This window comes from Oryzias melastigma, linkage group LG14 (genome assembly GCF_002922805.2).
Source record: "Oryzias melastigma strain HK-1 linkage group LG14, ASM292280v2, whole genome shotgun sequence".
Classification (NCBI taxonomy): Eukaryota; Metazoa; Chordata; class Actinopteri; order Beloniformes; family Adrianichthyidae; genus Oryzias; species Oryzias melastigma.
The window spans coordinates 353499-374909 of record NC_050525.1 but is presented as its reverse complement, the minus strand read 5'-3'; the positions used below and the strand labels follow the sequence as shown (position 1 = coordinate 374909).

At 40.5% G+C, this 21411-nt stretch overlaps 1 protein-coding gene across 1 annotated transcript; it reads left to right on the top strand.

The window, feature by feature from the left end:
* The first annotated feature begins 5210 nt into the window (after window positions 1-5210).
* LOC112142846 (neuronal acetylcholine receptor subunit alpha-10) lies at window positions 5211-20645 on the top strand. The gene is made up of 6 exons (XM_024266446.2): window positions 5211-5901; window positions 15525-15670; window positions 15738-15892; window positions 15962-16208; window positions 16284-16569; window positions 19083-20645. The coding sequence occupies exons 1-6, from the start codon at window positions 5844-5846 to the stop codon at window positions 19817-19819; spliced, it is 1629 nt and encodes a 542-aa protein (XP_024122214.1). The 5' UTR covers window positions 5211-5843; the 3' UTR covers window positions 19820-20645.
* The last annotated feature ends 766 nt before the right edge of the window (window positions 20646-21411 follow it).

The window sequence follows — 21411 nt, the reverse complement described above, 5'->3', positions numbered from 1 at the left end:
CAACAGATGTGGGCTGAGAGCTTCTTGTGTTGGGAAGATTTTACTGTCAACAAGGATTTAATAAGTATAAATCCCTGTTTTCTTTCATGCTAAACTTTATTTATATTGATTATGTTTTATTTTATTTTATTTATTTATTTTTTTTCTTTGTTGTTGGACCGGATGGAAAAAAAGAAGGGAGTGGGAGAGGGGTGGGGGGGAGAGAGAGAAGAAGATGGCAACAGAGGGAGGCAACATCATAAAACAACCAGGACTAAGTGATAAACTAGAATGGGCGGGGCCTGTCTACACACACACTCTATAGTTACACACACACTTGTTGGCCAAAATAGTCTCCGCATTTAAACTGATCATAATGTACTCAATTCAACTGTAACAGCAGCTCACACACTCCATCATACAAACCCATTCAGACAAAGACTTTCATTCTGTCACACAAACGGTTAGTGCTAAGGTGAGCTGACACCTGTGCTCAGGTGAGCGTTTATGTTTCGCTGAGGTGGATGGTGATGGAATGTACTCAGGGGGAGAGCGCCCGGTCATCCCCACGCCGGGGCATCAGCCGTAGCCAGGACCCTCCCAACACCCGCCATTGAGCCGCGGAGAGAAACCGCCCGCCAGGCAATCCCGCCGAGCACCCAGACCGGGGCACACGGGACCGCCGCAGAGGCCCCCCACACCCAAGAGCAGGAAGGCACAGGAACACAGAGAGTACAGGCCCCAGCGTGTCTCAGTGGAGAACTCAACAAGCCAGACCCCCCAGGCCTCGTACCTTATGGGACCCCCGCCCCCACAGAATGTCACCAAGCACACAAAGTGACGGTGAAGCAGTGATAGAAACATTAAGCCAGACTGATAGATCAACACAAACCTGTTGCCAGAGAGCCTGGACAGGTGTGCAGAACCACAGTGCATGCATGTAACTGTCAGGTAAGTTACCATCGCAGTGCTCACATATGTCTGAGCTTCTGAGACCCATCTTGAACATCCTCTGACCAGTATAATAAATTCTATGGAGAGTTTTGAATTGGATTAGTTGTAAGTTTGGGCTTTTAGTCAGTTTAAAGGTGTTCAGACACATTTCTGTCCAGAAGCTTTGATCTGTGCTGCTACTCAGGTCTGCATCCCATTTGGTTGTTGGAATTGAAATGTTGTTATCTAGGTTGCATAAGAGTTTGTATATTTTGGAGAAAATCTTATTCATTGAAAGTTTAAAGAAAGAGGTAACTAGTTCTGGTAATTTTAAGTCATTATCATTGTATTTAACTTTTTTAGTAATTATAGATTTCAGTTGCTGGTATTCCAAGAAGTGATTTATTCCATGTTTATCTTGTAGTTCCTGGGGTGTGATAAATCTTCTATCAATAATTAGGTGCTCTAGTAGTGTTACGCCCCCTGCTTGCCAAGCTGGGAAGTGTAACATCTTTTTGTTTATTAGGATGTCTGGGTTGTTCCAGATGGGTGTCATTTTACACGGTACGATAGAGGACTTGGACACTTTGAGAAAATCCCACCAGGCTGTTAAGGTGGTGCTTATGCTAATACTTTGGAAGCAATCATGTTTTTTTATTGTTTGGCTGATAAATGGTAGATCTGACAGTTTGATCTTTCCACATAACTCCTGTTCCAAGTCCATCCATGAGTTATTTTCTGGATTATTTCTTGACCATTTTAAGATGTACTGTAATCTGTTAGCATTATAATAATTGTTGAAGTTTGGTAATTCTAAGCCTCCACATCTTTTTGCCGATTTTAGAGTTTTAAGGCTGATTCTTGCTGGTTTATTTTTCCAGAGAAAGCTGGTTATGGCTGAGTCTAATGTTTTAAACCATTTTATTGGAGGTTGTGTTGGAATCATGGAGAATAGATAATTAACTTTGGGCAAAATGTTCATTTTAATTGTGGCTACTTTGCCCATAAGCGACAGGGGCAGGTTGACCCAACGAGTTAGATCGTCTTGAATGTTTTTCAGTAACGGGGTATAATTTAGCTGCACCAGTTCTGATAGTTTGGGAGAGAAGTGAACACCTAGATATTTGATATTGCCTGATTTGACCGGTATTGAGAGTGATTGCTCAGCGTTACTGTTTAGTGATAATAAAACTGATTTATTCCAATTAATTGAATATTCTGAGATGGAGGAGAATTTGTTAATAATTGTTATTGTTTCACTTATAGAACATGATTTATTTAAAAAAAGTAATATGTCATCCGCATAGAGACTAATTTTATGATTGCCATGTTTTGTTTTAACTCCTTTAATGTTCTCATTCTGTCTTATTGCTGCAGCCAGAGGCTCGATGAATATTGCAAAGAGAGAGGGGGAGAGTAGACAACCCTGTCTGGTTCCTCTTCCAAGAAAAAACCTGCTGGACGTCTGTTTGTCCGTTCTGACTGAAGCATTTGGGTTATGATATAATATTTTAATCCAATCAATGAAAGTTGAATAAGAAATGATTTTCCCTCTCATCACTGCCTTTGCTGTTTCCCAGAGAACACATGGTGAGATGTCAGGAGTATTGTTAATTTCTAAGAAGGTTGCCCACTCTTTTTTAAAGAATTCAATAAACTCTTGATCTTTTAATAGAGAGTTATTAAACCTCCAGGTGGAACCTGAAGGTGTTGCTGCTTCCCTGACAATATTTACAGAAACTGGTGCATGATCACTGATAACAATTGGATGAATGCTTGGATGAAACATTTTTAAAAACTATTTCCAAATCACTGTTTAGAAAGAATATAGTTTTATTTTTGTGTGTGTGAGGTGACATAAAATTGCATATTAATAAACTGGAGGCAAAAACAACTACCAGGAAATATTATCTAATTTAGTTAAAATATTATTGAAAACTTTTATTACAGCATTTACAACATTTTGGATAATAGTTGAAACTTTGTCCAGAGTTTTTCCTTTTACATTTTTGAATGCTGGGGTGCCGCAGGATTTTATTTTATTTTTTAAGAAAAAGTATACCTTTGCTCAAAAAAAGTTGAAAAACACTGCTATAGTGGACCATAAAACATTTTTAAGAAGCTTCCTGTTCTGTGGTGGATCTTCATAGACTCAATGTTAGACTATGGAAGACTTTCAGAGAAGAGTGGTGGATTTCCGTATCTTAGTCAACCGTTATAAACTGCTGTGAACTTTCATAGACTATGATGGATCTTAAGGTGCATTCACACTGAATGCAGTCGGAGTGACAAATTTACGTGACCCGCCCCTCTTTTGCCGCTGCTCGCCACCTGTCAATAAATGTATTCCTGATGCCACAGCCGCATGTGGTAGAGGGTTCAAGCTAATGTTTCTAGGATGATCGCTATAAGGAATGGTGTCTGTGGATATCACATTTAGAGCGTATAAAGACTCAGAAGATTTTGAGAAATCAGGTTTATTTATTGTGGAGAGTTCTACAACAACATCAGTAATCATGTCTCCATGTTTCCCAACATTTTTCTCCCAACTCTGGAAATGCTGAGGGCGCAGACGCCTCATACTTACGCTTCCAATGCCGTCGGCCTGCATCCCAGGCGGGAGCCACCCGACAGATCCAGAGCAGACCGCCCCCAGGCCATTGGGCCCGTGGAGCTGCGGATCTTCCTCGGAGTTGGACCAGCCGGATTGCGGAAAGGGGACGGTGGAGAAAGGAGGCGGTACGCCGGACTTTAACTAGGCCAACGGCAAACATGCCACTGAAATACTGTTGGTAGTTTAACAGTCCTCCAGTCCGTCCTCCCATCACTCGCCTTCACTGACAACCACTGAGGAAAAAGCAGCTAGATCATCATCAACCATCATCACCAAGACAAATTCCTCGTATGTGTAATCATATTTGGAAATAAAGTTGCTTCTGATTCTAATGTTTGGATTTATATGATTATTATTAAAAGATTGTCCTGGTACAGAGGGCTGTGTCTGTATTACAGCCACTTCCACTGTGTTTCTGTGTCTCTGTGTCTGAGCTTGAAGGATTTCAGTCTTGTATTAACCCGAGGGAGAAAAAAATAAAATAAGGAAACATTTTTCTTTTCTTTTTTTTTTTTAACGTCTCGATGAGGCCAAAGCCAGCAGCTTCTGCACCCCGCAGGATCTCTCTGCCTGTCAGCATATGGAGCGAGTGAGCTTCGGCGCAAAGCAAAAGTCATTGAAAACATCACGTGCCCAAAGCTGAGTTCCTGATTGGCAGATGTGATGCAGCGACCTGTCAAACTTCAGGTATTTACATTTTGGCCGTGCTGCCCGATTCACGCCTCATTGCTCAAATCGAGCTGCTGGCAGACTTCCAAGCCAGTCGCTCAAATCACGGCGCGGAGCTTCAGTTCACCTCAGAGCACGCCTGAACCATTGGTCAACATTGGATCTGGTCGCTTCTGCTGCACCTATTGCGTTCGGTGGGAATGCAGCATTAGACTTCAGTAGATTCTGAAGCTTTGATATAAAGTTTTATAGACAGTGATTGCATTTCATTAGTTGTTTCCATTAACTCTGAAATATTGCAAATTGGAATTTCGATAATAAATTCTCTTAATGGAAACACCATAATATCAAAAGCACTGGCATTTTTCGAAAAAGGTTTTAGCGCTCAGAGGAAATGGTTTTTGGGGCGTATTGAAATAGATATTTTTCACGAAACTGTAATGGAAACACTTTTTTGAAATAAATGCGCTTCTTGGTATGAAGTGTCTGTCCCGAGCGCTGCACAGCGGGCGCCACGAGAGATCCCACGGCGTCACAGCTCATTATAAATTGCGTATCATACAGAATCATGCAGCTCATCCGTAAAATCACCAACCAAAGTTTAATCTTCGCCGCACTTTTCAGGCTTGCAGCCTAAATTAGACGCATAAGTCTCCTTTGAGGATGAGCACTAGTGCCGTGACAAACCTGAACGGATACTGTCGTATTTTCAAACAGAAAAAAGATCCAGCTGCTCACTTGTTAGAATACTTTTTTATTTAAATACTGCTGAACAAGCTTGTCACATGCATCTGATGAGACTATAAACGGACTAGCTGAGCTGAACGCGCCACACTGATGTCACCCAAATGCTCCCTTTTGGTGAATCAAATAAAAAAATACTGGAGTCTCATTCATGGCTGGGTTTTTAATGACTTATAGCGTGAGTTGGTTTGTGCTTTATTGTTTTTAATGGAAACAGTGTCATTTCAGAACTGTGTCTTTTCAAAATATTCCTAGAATTTTGATAAATTTTTGCCCAAATGTTTAATGGAAACGCACCTACTGACAGTTATTGTGGACTTATATAGACCTAATGACTGGGGATCACTTTCATCTTCTCTGTGGACTTTCACGGTCTCTGCTGGACTTTGGCTGCCATTTCTAATCTTGGACTTTTAAAGTTTGTAGTGGTCCTGTATAGTTTGCAGTGAACTCCAGTGTGGTGCACCTATCTAGATTTTGGTGTAGCTTAATTGTCTGTGGTGGACATTAGGGGACTGGTTCACCTTCAGACACCAGTTTAATCCAACATTATGAGGCTTCTAGCTGTTGGGAAATCACGAGAGTTTCTTCTCTTTCTAACTGCTGACTGATGTGAAATTGAAACTTTTCCAAAAGGACTGATCTGTTTTTGGATCGAGTCAAACATGCTGTAAATGCTTCTGATTTGCAGCAAATCGCAGCCCACACTCTGTCCTAAGATGGAGCGCAGCCTGCCGCCTCGTGGCACTAACGACCCCCCATACATCAGAGACCACCACACTGCAGCAAACACAGTGACCCCATCAGCAGCTCCCTCCCTCCCTCCCTCCCCTCACAGTGCTCCCCTCTCCTGCCTCGTGTGATCACACATCGACTGTCGTCTAGTGAGTGTTTCCAGAGCGAGATGAAGATCCTCTGCAGCAGATCCGTGGTGCTCCTTTTGCTCCCCTTGTTTCTCCCAGGTAAAAAGGATTTTTTTGTCCTCAAGTGTTTTCAGCAGCATGCTGGGCTCTGCATTGTGGAGGTGTTTGCAGGTCCACACATATACTGAAATGTTCGGAGATCATTTTAAAGTGTGACAAGACTTCAAATTGAACTGACGATTTTATCGATCCCTTCAGCTTTAATGCTGCTGCAAAAGTAAGGGAACTTCCAATTTAATTTCCATCACTGAGTCATTCATTCTTTCTTTAGTCATGAAAAATGTTGTCTTGTGTTTTTAGATCGCTACCAAAAACGGTAAAAAAAAACCTTGTGAAGCATGTTTAGGATTTCAACCAAACCCAGAGAGGTTCAAATGCTGATATCAATGCTGAGGAGAAATGTAATGAAAGACATCACACACTGTGTTCGTCATTTTTCTGTTTATCAGGAACAGCTATTTCTAGATAATTAATATTCAAGTCTCAGTCCGCAGCATTCATGTGTTCCTCAGAATTATTTGCATGTTTATTAGAATGTTTTGTGTTTATCAGACACCGTTATGTGTTTGCTTGGAACCTTCGAGTGTTCTTCAGGAAAAATTCTGGGATCTTTAGCAAAATTAGCTCATAAGGATGTTTCATTTTACTCCGAACCTTCATGTTATGAACCTGTGTTAATCTGAAAACATTGGTTTTACAAAATAATCTGTCATGTACTCATTAGAACTCTTCATTTTGATTGTTTAAAACCATTGGGACAGTCACCATTTGGGAAGGGAGTTGTGCGTCAGCCGAGGATTTGGATGTGAAGCATCAAGTGTGTCAGTCACAAACGTGTGCTGCTCCACCATGAGTGTCATTTGTTAGGTCTTCAAGTGCTTCCACGAATCCTCACAAAAGCTGAAGAGGCTCTTAACTGTGTTGATACATGCAGACCGGAGCGTGACCTGTAGAGTTCATGGTCCTCCTCACCATTAAAACACCAAATTAGGGAATCGCTGTGAAGAAATGATCTATCTTTTAGATTTCCAGATGTTCTTTCTTGTGCTGCTAAAAGTGACTTTCATCCATCAACAGACTCACATTCCTGATGGGAATCTGCTCTGGAATAGTTTGGCTGAACTACAGGCAGGTCTTTGGCGCCACGTCTCAGGTCCTCCTGCTGCTGGAGAACCAGCACATGGTGTTAAAAGTTCTGCTGTCAGCATTTGGCAGCAATGAGAGACTGTGACTTTTCATTCGCTTGTTGTGGCTGCAGCTGTCTTTCTTCAGCCAGTTTCAGAAGTGCAGAGGCCAAACATGCAGCCCAAACACCAGCCTTATTCCACTTCCACCCACATTTTTAGGGGGTACATTTAATCCAACCAACATGCTTCCACAGAGCTACTGGTCCCAGAGAGAAAACTTTAGATCACATGAGTCAAAGTCAAGGCCCGGGGGCTGGATACGGCCCTCCAGATCATTTTATTTTATTGTTATTAATGACCCGATGTTATCTTGTTCTCATTTCTAACTTGTATAATTTTGACATAATGTATTTTTACGGAGAGTAAAATATTGAAAGTTATTTAAGCTTTAAGTTGATTTATTCTGGAATAATATTCCTGCCTTTTTGTTATTCATAATTATGTTAAAAAGTTACAGTTTAAAAGTTAAAAAATTGACATTCTGATAGTTTTTTGAACTATTTTGGCATTTACGTGGATAATAGTATTTCAGCTACATCAGGGGTATCAAACTCAATCGCACAATATATCAGAATCTAAAACAAACCTTAGGTCGCGGGCCGAACACAATAAACATTTATTGAACTAAAACTACATTTTTAAAACTTTAAAACTGTAACTTTTTAACATAATTATGAATAATAATAAAAAAGTGAGCTACTGTTTTGGCTAATTTAGGCCTCTTTCAGGTTTTTTTTACTATTTCGATGTTTCACTATTTTGTCAGCTAGATACTAGCTGTTTTTTAGGCTAATTTGACTTTTTTTTCTCTTCCTCTTTTTAAACCCTTAACAACTTAAATCTTTAAACCTTTAAACCTGAAACTATGGAGATGAAAAGACTAAATGTTAGTGCGGTGGTTAGTGTGGCTGCCTTCCATTGCAAAGGTCGGTGGTTTGCGTCCTGCCTAGGGACAAGTGCTAGTTTGCTACTAAAACTTTTCAGTGATTAATATTTATTTCTTGAGAATTAAAATGAAATAAATTCTTATTTTAACATATTCCAGGCAGCTTGAGTGTTTCTTTTTTGTGTGGAGTGATATTCTTGTGTGTGTGGGTGAGGGGAGGGTGGGGTGCAGAAATCACGTTTCGCCTGAGACGCCATGCAGCCCAGGACCGGTCCTGCTTAGAAGTTTGCAGATGTTCCCGAGTTTACTGGTGTTCTCAAGTTTTCTTGGGTGTTCACAGGTGTCTCTCAGAGTTCACATGTTCTCGGGCTTTCTTGGGAGTTTGAAGGTGTTCAAAGCAGGTTTCTGGTGTTCACAGGTGTTTTCAGGTTTTTTTTTAGAAGTTTTCAGGTGTTCCAGGGCAGGGGTAGGGCAACCTTTAACAGTAAAAGAGCCATTTGGGCTTGTTTTCTACTGATCAAACCTAGAAGGAGCTACATAGTCTTACTTAAACCTTTAAGACATTTGGATTTGCATTAATGACCTTCTTTTTTTAAAAAAATAAATGTGAATTACGTCTATTTTTTGGCACGAACAAAAGCAAAAATATAAGAAAAACCTATAGCATCTCTCAAAACGTGATTTTTTTAAATTTTCTTTTTACATTTGACAGAAGCTCAAATAATTTATTTTCAAAATAAAAGATGCTCTGTGCATAACTGGATCATCTCAGTGCAGCTCTGGACAGCTAGTAACAAATATTGTGCAGCATAAGATAATATGTGCTTTTAACTCTTAAAGATCAAACTTTTTACCAAAGTTTTTCTTTTCATATAAAATCTGTTCATTCTGGAGGTAGAGTTGAACAAACAAGACGTCTTCAGGTCAACAGGATGTAAAAACCTACATAGTTTATCATCTATGTGAACCTCAGACATCAATTTATACATTTAACTCATCTAAATTTAATAAATGCTAATCAAGTAATCCTTACTTTAAAAAAAACATTCTATTTTCTTTTTTTGTTGTTGTTCTTTTCTCCTCTTTGTCCTCAGCAGTCTTACACTGCTGGGTTTTGTTATTTTAGTTTAGATCTTGGTAGTCTTAGTTTTCAGGCTTTGTTTATTTGTTTTCTTTAAGTAGTTTTGGTTATGCAGCCATTATCAGGAGCTGCTGACTCTGACGGTCGACATGTCTGGATCAGCAGTCTCCATGACTTACTTTATGTTTGACCAAGGAGCCACCATGGAGAGATAAAAGAGACACATGTGGAGCCGGAGCCCTGGTATAAGGTATTCACAGGTATTTTCAGGTGCTTTTGGAAGTTTGCAGGTGTTCTAGGGTATTCACAGGTGTTCTCAGGTGTACGCAGATGTGAACATGTTTTTTAAAGTGTTTCCACGAGTTCTCGTGTTTTTCTGTGTTTCACAGAACCTCTTAGGCGTCTCAAACGTTCTCATGTGTTTCCAGTCGTTGTCAGGTGTGGCATCATTTGTTCTGGCTCTATCCTGGTATTTCCCCTTGGAGTCATATCACAATTCAGCTTTGATTTTCAGAACATACTCATCTTATTGTCTTTAACAGTGGGAGAAAGTGGAAAAACAAACTTGAGCTGAATAACAGTAATTTGAATTTAAACAGCTTATCATAAAACCTCAGCATAGAGCTGAACCCCCCCCCCCCGTGCACCAGTGTTAGTGCTTTGGGATCCTCCTGCGGACAAATGATACCAGCAGATCCCTGACCCTTCTCACATCTGAAGATGAAGGCAGTAGCGTCTGATCCCAGCATGTCCATGTTTGTTCAGAGAACTCTGCGTCCATATTCACTCACTCCTGTCTTCATCTGGGGGTCAGCCAGCGGACAGCCTTCCTTTTTTGTCCAGAGCGCATTTAACCTGTTGGATTGTTGTTGTTGGTGGGGGTGCACTGCAGCGTGATAACTTATTTACATATTGATCCAGCACGAAGTAGACCCTTTGAACTCCTCCGGATAGGCTTTAGTTTGTGTGTTTTTAAAGATACAAATTCACAAAATCTGCATCATTGGAAAAGAATTTAAATGTTTATTTTTTTTAAATAGAACTTTATTTTATGCTCTTTACCAAAGCTGTTTTCTGCAGTTGCTGACATTTGATAAAGGTACAGTCCAGACTGACATCATTGTTGAGCTTTGGAGCTGCATCTGTGTGTTGTGTCACCTGTTCAATCTGCACCACAGTCTCTAGATATCTCAACACTCGCCTATGTCACAATATATAAGTGTTGGGATCATTGTTTTTACCATAGAACTTATAACTGTTTTTAGTTTATTTCATAAGACTTCACACAGTCTCTCTCTGAATCTTTATACTGTTTTTAGTGTTTTCTTTACAGTATTTGTGACACTTGTTCTCATCCATTACACTGAATGTTTGTTTGCGCTCCATTTTCACTGAGAGACACCTTCGCGTTTGGTTCCATGCAGCGCGTCTCCAGCTTGGCGGTTTCTTTCTTCATTTTGCGGATGTCATCATGAAGGCTGAACTCCGACTGCTGCTGAAGTTGAATGTCTGCTTTTGATTCTGAAGGTCCACTTGTGCAGTCCCTGATTCATCAGTTATTCTCCTGTCATCCATTTGTTCTTTGCTCTTACAGGTTTTGTCATGGTGTGTTTCTCTCACGATAACTGCCCCTCTGAGACTGTCTCTGTGCCATCATTTCTTTGTTTTTTTTGTGTTAATCTATTTATGTTAATAATTAATGCTGTAATAACCTCTCATGTGCAATAAGTCAATCACGGACCCAAACCTGTTTTGATACCGCCATACAGACTGCTCTTCTTTACGCTTTCGTACTTCTTTGCTTCTTTATTATTATTACTGTACATTGAGATTTTTTTGAGATTTTTTATCATGTATATGTACATTGAGATTTTTATTTTTTATTTTTTATTAATGTATACCCTGTAAGCTGCTGGAAAACTTAATTTCCCCAAGGGTGCTATCCCAAAGGGATTAATAAAGCAAAGTCTAAGTCTAAGTCTAAGTCTAAGTCTAAGTCTAGTGATGTTTGCATGATGTACATGCTGATGATACAGGTCTTTCCTTTTCAACTATTTACATAGTATTGTCAGTGATTTTCTCTTTTGTCTAGTAATGAACGATGAGAAGTCTTAATCATCCAAAAACTAAATCAGCTCCACTAAAGCATCAGAATGTCTCTTTTGTTTTGACTTTTCCCCCACAATAAACTTAAAGAGTAAAGAAAGGCAACAGAGAAAAAAAAATTTTTTTTTCGCTCCCCTGTGTTTTTATCTGGTGCAAAAAACAACTTTCCTGAATAAACATCTCATGACTCTTACAGTTACACCACAACATCACGGTGACAGAACAAATCTCCCTGACCTCCATACTTGGACCCTAAATACAACCGAAGAGAAGACTAAAACAACTTGAGTACATTAAATACAATCTCTCAAAATAAATCAATAAACTACCAGGCTAGGCCTAAATCCGCTGTTAAAACCATAAATTAGATGAAGATTTCTGACTCTTTACCTCTTTTGAATGAGTACATGACAGCTCAACACTTTAAGACTATAAAGGGAGAAAACCAAGAGAACGAGCAGGAATTTGACAAGATCTTCTATAAGGAATTTAAACATCTGATGTTAGATTTTACAAAATGTAGCTGGATCAGACGACACGGCAACACATCCGTCCAGCATCAGCTGATGCAGAGATGAAGGTTATTATGACAGCATCAGGACCAGCAGCTGCCAGGACAGAAACAGCTCTGTCTGAACGAATCTTCAGATGAGGAGGAACAGCAGCATTCCACAGTCAGACTGTTTCACAGGGGAGGGGGGATAAAAACTGGAGCATCTGGACCACCATTGGATTTAGAGATTTCATCTTTGAGCTGCTTTCTGACGGAGGATGAGGGCGTCTGCAGGTTAATTGAGCTGAGACTTCTTTGTTAGTGTGTGTGACACAAACGTGTCCGCGGAAATACCACACATTTAACAAAGACTAATGGATGAAACACCTCGTCACATTACAACATTTAATTGGACAGTCATGACAAAAGTACCAGCATCTTCAGGAGAAGGTGAAAACAAGATGATGTAAATATTTTGAATTTTTACAAGACAAACTCAAGGAGTTTTCCTGCTTTTCTCGTTCATGTGTGGATTTCTCCAGGAACTCCAGTTTCTTCCAGTTGTCCAAAAACATGCTTTATATGTAGTTGGTATTTCTGAAGGCCCTGCGACAGACTGGCGACCTGTCCAGGGTGTACCCCGCCTTCGCCCTTCAGTAGCCGGGATAGGCTCCGGCACCCCCGCGACCCCGAAAGGGAAGAAGCGGACAAGAAGATGGATGGATGGTATTTCTGAAATACTCCTAGGTGTGCATGTGAGTGTGAGTGTGTGGCCCTGCAACAGACTGGTGACCTGCTCAGGGTTTACACCGTACCCCGCAGCCTCACGACCCCAAAGGGGATTCAGCGGTTATAAAGATGGATCTGCAACTCCAGGCTCCAGAGCCACATGTTTAAACCTCCATTGTGACTATCCGATTAAAAAAAAAGTGTTTTCAACAGTAACTAAAGTAAAAAATAAGTAGTAAACTGAAAAAAAAGTTCTCAATTTTTTTTCTATCTATTCACAAACAGCTGAACATCACACATCACTGCGATGTTCCAACAATCCATAAAGCAGTTCATAGTTTAACAAAGTTGAACTACAACATTTTGACTGATTTGTGATCGCCTTGTACCACAAAAAAAAAAAAAAAAAATCAGTCCAAGGTCAGTAAGGACAACAAAATTCATATTCATGGTCTTTTCGTCAGATATTCTATTTCTGAACAAACTACATTATTTTAGGTACCCCCTTAAGGTTCAAAAATACAGAGCTATGGCTCTGTATTAATTTTGGTTTGCTAGAGTTATGCCTTTCTGGCAGAGATGCACCACAAACTGAAAAATAAACAGTTCTTACTCATATTATCCTTTTTTCTGCATTGAGATGACCCTCTGTGACACATGAAGTCTTTTATTTTGAAAGGATGCCATTGGAAACTTTGTCAAAGTTATGAGCTATTTAATATTTTGAAAAAAATCAATTTTTATGTTTTTTATGCTAAAAAACTTAATTTGTTTTTATCATACTCTGAACAATAACAAAAATACAAATCAATGCTTTATTTCTCTAAAGGGTGAGCTAAGACTTTGTGGCTCCTGATGGGTTGTGATCAGCAGAAACTCAACCCAAACGGCTCTTTAAGTGTTGAAGGGTACAGACCGCTGACAGGGTCATCTGCCAACCAGGAATGTCTTCTCAAGAGTTTTTAGTATCAGCACAACCATGGAAGGACATGAAGAACCAGGAATCCAGCAGAGGCCCATAATCCATCCATCCACTGGAGGCTCCAGCCTCATGAAGTTACAATAATTCTCTTTTAAAAGTTTTTATCCACTTCAAGAAAAAAAAAAGTTAATTATAAAAGTAAAAGTTTCACCTAACTACACGTGACAACTCTTTTACTAAAACAAACAAAATGTATTTAACGAAAATTTACCAAAAAAGTGGCTGGTTGAAAGGGGTGTAGGGAAAAATGTATTTGCCAATCAATTGTGATTCTTCATTTGGCGATTCTAGTATCAATTTAAAATGCTGACATGGCAATATTTAATTAATTATTTATATGAGTGACTTTCATTTTCCACCTAAACCCCTTGACTGCTAGTTAGCAGCACAGCACACTGAGCCTCTTTGAACTGCAGCGCTGCAGTGCAGACTGTCATGTAAATAAAGCATCTTAACCACAGTCAACAATCTACTTCATCCTGTCACTCTGCTCCATCACACTTTAATGTTTCTGGAAAAAAATGGACTTTATTTCCCTTTATATGTGAAGTACCTGTTCAAGCTCCGTACAAGCACCTGAACCTTTTCAAATGACTGGATAAGACACATTTAGCAATTTGAAAATAAAAAGAACTTAATTTATTCAATCACAGAATTAATATTCAGGTACATTACTTTCCCAAGGCAAACTCCCAAAAATAAAACAAAAACAGTGAAAAATTGTTCTGGTTCTGTGACGAAGAGGCGGGGGTGTTTGGATCCATGTTCAAAGACGAGGGCAAGGCAAAGCGAAGTCAAGAACCAGGATGGAGTCAAACACATAAGGCAAGGCAGGAGAGCAAAGGAACAGGGTTGGGTCAGAACACAGAGACTCAAAACATGGGCAGAATGCTCAGCATGTATTCAAAGCAGAATACGACTTTGCACCGAGTGCCAAAATAAATACTGTTTGTGATGATTGCCTGATGTGGAACAGCTGGTGAACCCTGATAGCAGAGGCTGATGGGAGATGCAGTGAGGAAGGTGCTTGGAAGACTGTCAAAACTCAGGCGATGGCTCCCTCTGGTGGTTGAAGGTGGAGGAGGATGGTTGAAGTGTGACGGGTTCAGTCTTGGGATATATCACGATACAAATCGTATCGTGAGCTGGGTATCACGAAACGCTTTGTATGCCCATACACCCCCTTGATAGTCGTATTTAATTGGAAATCAGATCGACCCCCACCCCATATCCTTCGACTCAGTCCTAGTTTCTGTTTGGCAGCAACGATAAAAGCAGAACATCAGGAGTGTAATGATTCAATCAACAACACTTGGACTCGTTCCATAATTAGTGGTTGCTGATTTGATTTATAGTTGATATTGGTTCATTTCGGAGGATCCGATTCACTGACCTAAAATGGATCAGAACATCTTGATCCCAAACTTCCACCAGTGTGACTCAGAGAGAAATGCCTGCTACTGAACAGTGCAGGTGAAGTTTTCCAGATTCTTGTATTTCTTTAAGATAATCAATTAACTATGTGTACAAACAAACAAGTAAACAAGAATGAAGTCAAATCCATTCAAATTTTAGTTTGATAAAGTTCAGCACAATGTTGTTTTTCCACATCAGAATAATCATTAGTAGAACATTTTACCACATGGTATGGTTATATGACCAACTGAATGATCAGTTCAAAGTGTTTCCACACGTTGGACTGGAACGATGGTTGATCAGTTTCTGCTGCATCACCTATGAGTTGTCTGCTGGGGAGGAACTTGGTCATTTTTACTTTATAGTAAAATAAATTTACCATATCTCGATCCAAATGATATTTTCCAAGATCGATTATATTGTGTTTATCTCATTTTGAAACATTTTTTTAATGGTATTTATTTAGTTTTATGGTTAATTCAATTTGATTAAGAACGTTCCTCAGACAGATTGATCTGGTTGGATCATAGGAATAGAAATTAATCCATCAAGTGATGGTTACACCCCTACTGAACATTCCACTAAAGTCCATCAGAGCATCATTGTCAGATCAAAATAAAGAAGTAGGATAGCAGTGTTGAAACCACGGACACATCTAAACCTGAACAGAGGACGTCTGAGACAACCAAACTGGTAACGGTTGCCCTGAAGGTGGCGCTGCAGTAAAGAGTGAGAATGAGGCTAGTTCACCTGAAAAACCTGTCTCCCCGTCTTCTGTCTAGTGTGCTCAGCTGCTCACGGACGTTTCGCTCAGAAGCTGCTGAATGATCTGTTCTTGAACTACACCAGCGCTCTGCGGCCGGTGGAGGACACCGACTACATCATCAACGTCACACTGCAGATCACGCTCTCCCAGATCATCGACATGGTAAGCAGGCGCCGCAGACCCACCATTTCCTCCAAACCCTCTCCTGAAGAGGCTGATGTCTCCACAGGATGAACGCAACCAGATCCTGACCACCTACCTGTGGGTGCGTCAGGTGTGGATGGATGCCTTCCTCAGCTGGAGGAAGGAGGACTATGACGGACTGGACACCATCCGCATACCCAGCAGCTTTGTCTGGAGGCCAGATATCGTCCTGTACAACAGGTGAGGAAGGCTCTCTGATCCATGAAGTCTTCCTCAACTCTTCCTCTGAGCCCGTCTTCTCCCTCGCAGTGCGGACGATGAGTTCTCCAGCTCCATGGAGACCAACGTTGTGCTCCGTAACGACGGTCAGGTCATGTGGGACCAGCCAGCCATAACCAAGAGCTCGTGTTCGGTAGATGTTGCCTTCTTCCCGTTTGACGTTCAGCAGTGTCATCTAACCTTCGGCTCCTGGACTCACAATGGCAACCAGATGGACCTGTTCAACGCTCTGGACAGTGCAGATCTGTCTGACTTTGTCCCTAATGTTGAGTGGGAGGTCAGAGGTCAATTTTACCAGAAGGAACAAACCTAAGAACACTTCTTGTCATAAACAGATTTCCTTCCTCCTCAGGTTCTGGGCATGCCGGCCAAAAAGAACGTCATTCTGTACGGCTGCTGCTCGGATCCGTATCCAGACATCACCTTCACGCTCCACCTGAAGAGACGAGCCTCCTTCTACATCTTCAACCTCCTCATCCCCTGCATGATGATTTCCTTCCTGGCTCCGCTAGGCTTCTACCTGCCGGCCGACTCCGGTGAAAAGGTGTCCCTCGGTGTGACGGTGCTGCTGGCTCTCACCGTCTTTCAGCTGCTGGTGGCAGAGAGCATGCCGCCGTCCGAGAGCGTCCCGCTCATCGGTGAGTTCCGGACTTCTGTCCTGTCGTTGGTTCAGGATGTGGTGATCATGACCAGCAGCTTTTATCCTCTAAGTTTGGAGGAGAATCTTTGTAGACTCATCATTGAACAGATGTTGTTGTGTCTATTTTCCCTTGATGCACAACTGCAGTGTTTGTGTTCCTTCATTTGACACTCCTGCCTCACAGCAAGAAGGTTCTGGTTCTAATTCCTTTTGGGTTCTTTACATGCTCTGTGGGTTTTATTCCTCCCCCAGTCAAAAAAACATCCTTTATAGTTTGACTGATGAGCCTAAATCACGTATGTCGAAGTCAAGGCCCGGGGGCCGGATCCGGCCCTCCAAATCATTTTATTATATTGTTATCAACGGCTCGATGTTATCTTGTGCTTATTTCTAACTACTATCATTTGACAAAATATATTTTTATGGAGAGTAAAATCTTGAAAGTTATTTAAGGTTTAAGTTGATTTATTCTGGAATAATATTGCTGCCTTTTTATTATTCAGAATAATGATAAAAAGTTACAGTTTTAGTTTTAAAAATTGGCCTTCTGATACCTTTTTGGATTATTTTAGCATTTAATACGATTTTTTAGGCTGTTTTGGAGTTTACCTAATATTTGAGCTACATACAAACTGTTTTGACTAACCTAAGTTAGTCTTCAGCTTCACATCAGCTTCAGTGTTTTTAGCTATCAATTTTAGCATTTTCAGCGGTCAAATTCAGTTTACAGCATTCACACTAACATTATCACTGGTAATGCTATATATCTAGTTCATAATTATGTTAAAAAGTTATAGTTTTAAAGTTTTAAAATGTAGTTTTAGAGCGTTCTATAAATGTTCATCCTGTTCGACCTAAAGTGTGTTTTGGATTTTGGCCCTTAGTGGGATTGAGTTTGACACCCGTGCCCTAAATTGTCCTATAGGTGTGAATTTAAAGTGTATGTACTTCAGGGGTGCCCAAAAACGGTCCTCGAGGGCCGGTGTCCTACACGTTTTCCAACCAACCTGCCTTTGAAACTCCTTTTTGGCTAAACACACCTGATCCAGGTGATCAGCAGAAGATAAGGCAGGATTTCTGGAAAACCAGCAGGAGGCCGACCCTCGAGGACACCCTGGTGTTGATGTACGTTTCCATGAGGTTCTGTAATAACAGACTGTCAAACCATCAACGATGCACCCCTCCATCACCAGACAGTGGCTGGGATAGGCTCCAGCATCTCCCTGACACCGGATTGGATTAAGCTTGAAAAATTGATAGTATTTAGATTTTGTAGCTCAAATGTTAGTCCTGTCATGTTGGCTTTACTGGGTTTCTCTGACCGCGGTTCTTAGAAACTCACTCCACTGAAAAACGTTATCATTATTTTCATCATGTTCTTATGCAATTTTTATTATCCATCCATCCATCCATCCATCCATCCATTTTCTTGACCGCTGCATCCCGTTCGGGGTTGCGGGGTGCCGGAGCCTATCCCGGCCACTGAAGGGCGAAGGCGGGGTACACCCTGGACAGGTCGCCAGTCTGTCGCAGATTTTTATTATCATGGAGGAAATAAATAACAGTTTTAGCCTCTTAGTATTTCTTTGATTGAATATTTGTGAATTAGGAGCAGAAAAAAAATCCTGTTTGAAAAAGCCTGTGTTAGCGCCCTAAAAGCTACAATCAGCTCCCTGCTCTGCTCCATTCTGATGCATCCTTATTCCACATCAGCAGTCCAAACCCACCACTCAGAGGTGAATTTCTAATGAACTCCTGCCGCTCTGCAGAAACTATGTCCTCGAAATCGACAGTTTTTTAAACTTTGTTTAAAACACATAACGGTTATTAAAAGGTCACTGGGAACACTTTGGTAAAAAATCAAAAGATGATCGGAGAGGGATTCAACAGGTAACTAGATACTTTCTATAACTTTGGCACAAAACTTACCAAATTAAAAACGTATACAGTCAACATTTGTCATTTGTAACCTACATTGAAATTCTGGGTTTTTGTCTTCTTTATCTCTTAAACTTGAAGATTTAGAGGCTTTATGCTTCCAAACAAATGGAGAGGGTGAAACTATATGGACGGTATTTAAGGATCAGAATTATTCAGCTTGGTCTGATGGATCTTGTCTTGTCTGTACAGCGTCTAGGGACGAGCTGAACTGGTGCGTAATAACTAACTGAATTGAAGAAAAATGAATCAGAGTTCTTTTATTTTCCTGCTTCTTCTTCTCCCCTCACTTCTAGTTCGTTAGATTCTTACTGAAGCTGTAAGCTTTTTCAAAAGACGTTTTTCTTCTCCTGATTCCCAACGTTTGAATAAAGAAATCCTCAGAAATGCAGTTTTAATTTTATTTTTTATATCTGTCCTCCGTCATCAGAGAAATGCTACAAACATGTTTAAAACACACAAAAAAAAAACATTTTCACTGGAGTGGGTCTTTCAGATCTTCCACAGGTTTTTTCACCAAATGCTGTTTTTAGGAACCAAACTGGACCTGAACTGTTTGTCCTTCTCCAACAGGAAAGTACTACATCGCTACCATGACCATGGTCACTGCATCCACAGCCCTCACCATTTTCATCATGAACATCCACCACTGCGGTCCGGAGGCCCGACCCGTCCCCCAGTGGGCTCAGCGCTTCGTCCTCAACTTCCTGGCTCGGATCTGCTTCATCCGTGAGGCTGGAGACAGCTGCCTGTCCCGGGCCTCGTCCCGGAAACAGCCTTTGTCTCAGGAAGAGTCGGACGCTCCGTCGGCTGGTGCTGGAACCACAGGAACCAGCTGGGACAGAAATGGACAGGTATGGAGCGGAAAGGTGGAGGAGGACAGCGCGGCGGCGTCCCCGAGCACACGGCAGGACCTAACCAAGCAGGCGGCCTGGAAGGAGGATCTGTTTGTGGCCATTGACCACTCTGCAGAGAGAGGAGCTGCTGGAGGCCAGGAGGAGCCAGGAGAGGAGAGCCTGAGTGGGGGAGGAGGTGCAGCAGGTGAACATGTGGACGAGGACAGAGATGCTGAAGGCGGAGCTCTGCAGAACCGGAGAGAGATCCTGGTGAGAACCCAGTGCGTGTGCCAGCACCAGCGGCTCCGCAGCAACGTGGAGTTCATCGCCAGCTCGTACCAGGACCAGCGGGACGCTCAGCTGCGCATCGCAGAGTGGAGGAAGGTCGCCAAGGTGATGGACCGCTTCTTCATGTGGCTCTTCTTCATCATGTTCTTCTTCATGAGCGTCCTCATCCTGGGAAAAGCCATCTGAGCAGGACTTCTTCTCTGGTTTGAGTGCCACCTTCACCTCTGCTGTGTTGTTGTTCCACAACCGCCATGTGTGAACAGAAGGGCGGAGCCACAGCGGGCTGACCTGCCAGCCCCAGATGTTTGCATGTACACGTCTTAATAAAGGTGACATCAGTCACAAAATGTTTGAGGGTTTGCCTTACACAGAAGAATGTTGAAATACATTTATTAGTTTGACATTTTTATGCATAAACTCACAAAATGACTTTTGTTGTTTTTATTTTGGTGTCCTTCATCTGCACAGATGCTATCATTGTAGTTAAAGTTTGTAACTTTTCAGGTGAAGTTTAATATTTTTTCATTAAAAAAAGCAATCTGAATGTTAAAGTAAGATTTGTGTAAAATCACAATCAGGTCTTCTTTATCCACACGTCTGGTCATCACTTCATCGAATGAAGGGTTGGTCTTCACTGGAGGTAAAGTCTGACTCATCTGTCCGTCCAGCAAAGAAGTCATTAATCAAGTACAGAATTATTACTGATCAGAACCACAATTTACAGTTATGATCATGAAGATCATAAGTAATTTACACAAATATTTCACACCTCTGCATGCGAAAAGAAGTGAAAAAATAAACAAGTGAGATGAGATTAATAAAAAGAAGGGTCAGAATTTTCTCACTTCAGTGTTTTTTTCTTTCTTTGTTCAAATTAAACAAATGACATTTGGAAAAATGCAAGAAAATGTGTATTTTTTCCCAGTTGTGTTAGAAAACACATGAGATGAGTCTTTATGATCCATGTGTGACATGTTTATAGTGAAGAATAAAAAACAAACTGTGGACATTTCATGGTTTTAGTCCTGCTTTTTTTTAACTATAGTTAAAAAACAAAGTTTTTGTTTGAATAATATATACTTAATTATTCCTCATAATATCTACATAACAATTCAAAGATCATGCAAATACAGAGATTGATTTTTTTAGTAAAGAACTTAAAGTTTACCTATTATTTATGAATAATCAAAAATTATATTGTTTATTAGTAAAATCTACTTTTCAAATTGTTTTAATCACTTTGGGAGCATTCACCAATATTATGTAAATTTTATTCCAGAAATTTAAGTCTTTTTTTTTTTACTTAAGATTGGATCATAATCTTACTTGTGGACCTAAGTACATTTTACTAGATTGTTGCTGATAGTTTTCATGTTCATAAATGCAGTAAGATTTAATTAGGAATTGTTAGTGCAAATTATTACAAGGATTTTCTTAAGTAAATCTTGTTAGTTGTTTGCATTCCTAAAGATCCTGAGATGGATCAGCGCCATTAAAAGACCCAGGAGAAAATCAAGACTGAAAGATGGACCCTCCAGTGGTCGGATTCTGTGTGCAGATTACTTCATATCACGTATGTTCCGTACATAAAGTTTACTTACTTTCATTATATGTTATAATTGTGGTTTCGGATTTTGCATCAGGTAATATATACTTAATTATTCCTCATAATTTTTACATAATAATTCAAATATTATGCAAATACATAGATTTTTCTAGTAAAGAAGTTAAGTTTACTTATTTTTTATAAGTAATCATAAATTTGATTGTTTATTAGT

What these genes read in the sequence shown, in the direction of transcription:
- LOC112142846 (XM_024266446.2), top strand. Translation starts at nt 5,844, where the DNA reads ATGAAGATCCTCTGCAGCAGATCCGTGGTGCTCCTTTTGCTCCCCTTG. An exon ending in TCTCCCAGATCATCGACATG is followed by an intron (nt 15,671 to 15,737) that starts GTAAGCAGGCGC and finishes ATGTCTCCACAG; the next exon opens with GATGAACGCAACCAGATCCT. An exon ending in GATATCGTCCTGTACAACAG is followed by an intron (nt 15,893 to 15,961) that starts GTGAGGAAGGCT and finishes TCTCCCTCGCAG; the next exon opens with TGCGGACGATGAGTTCTCCA.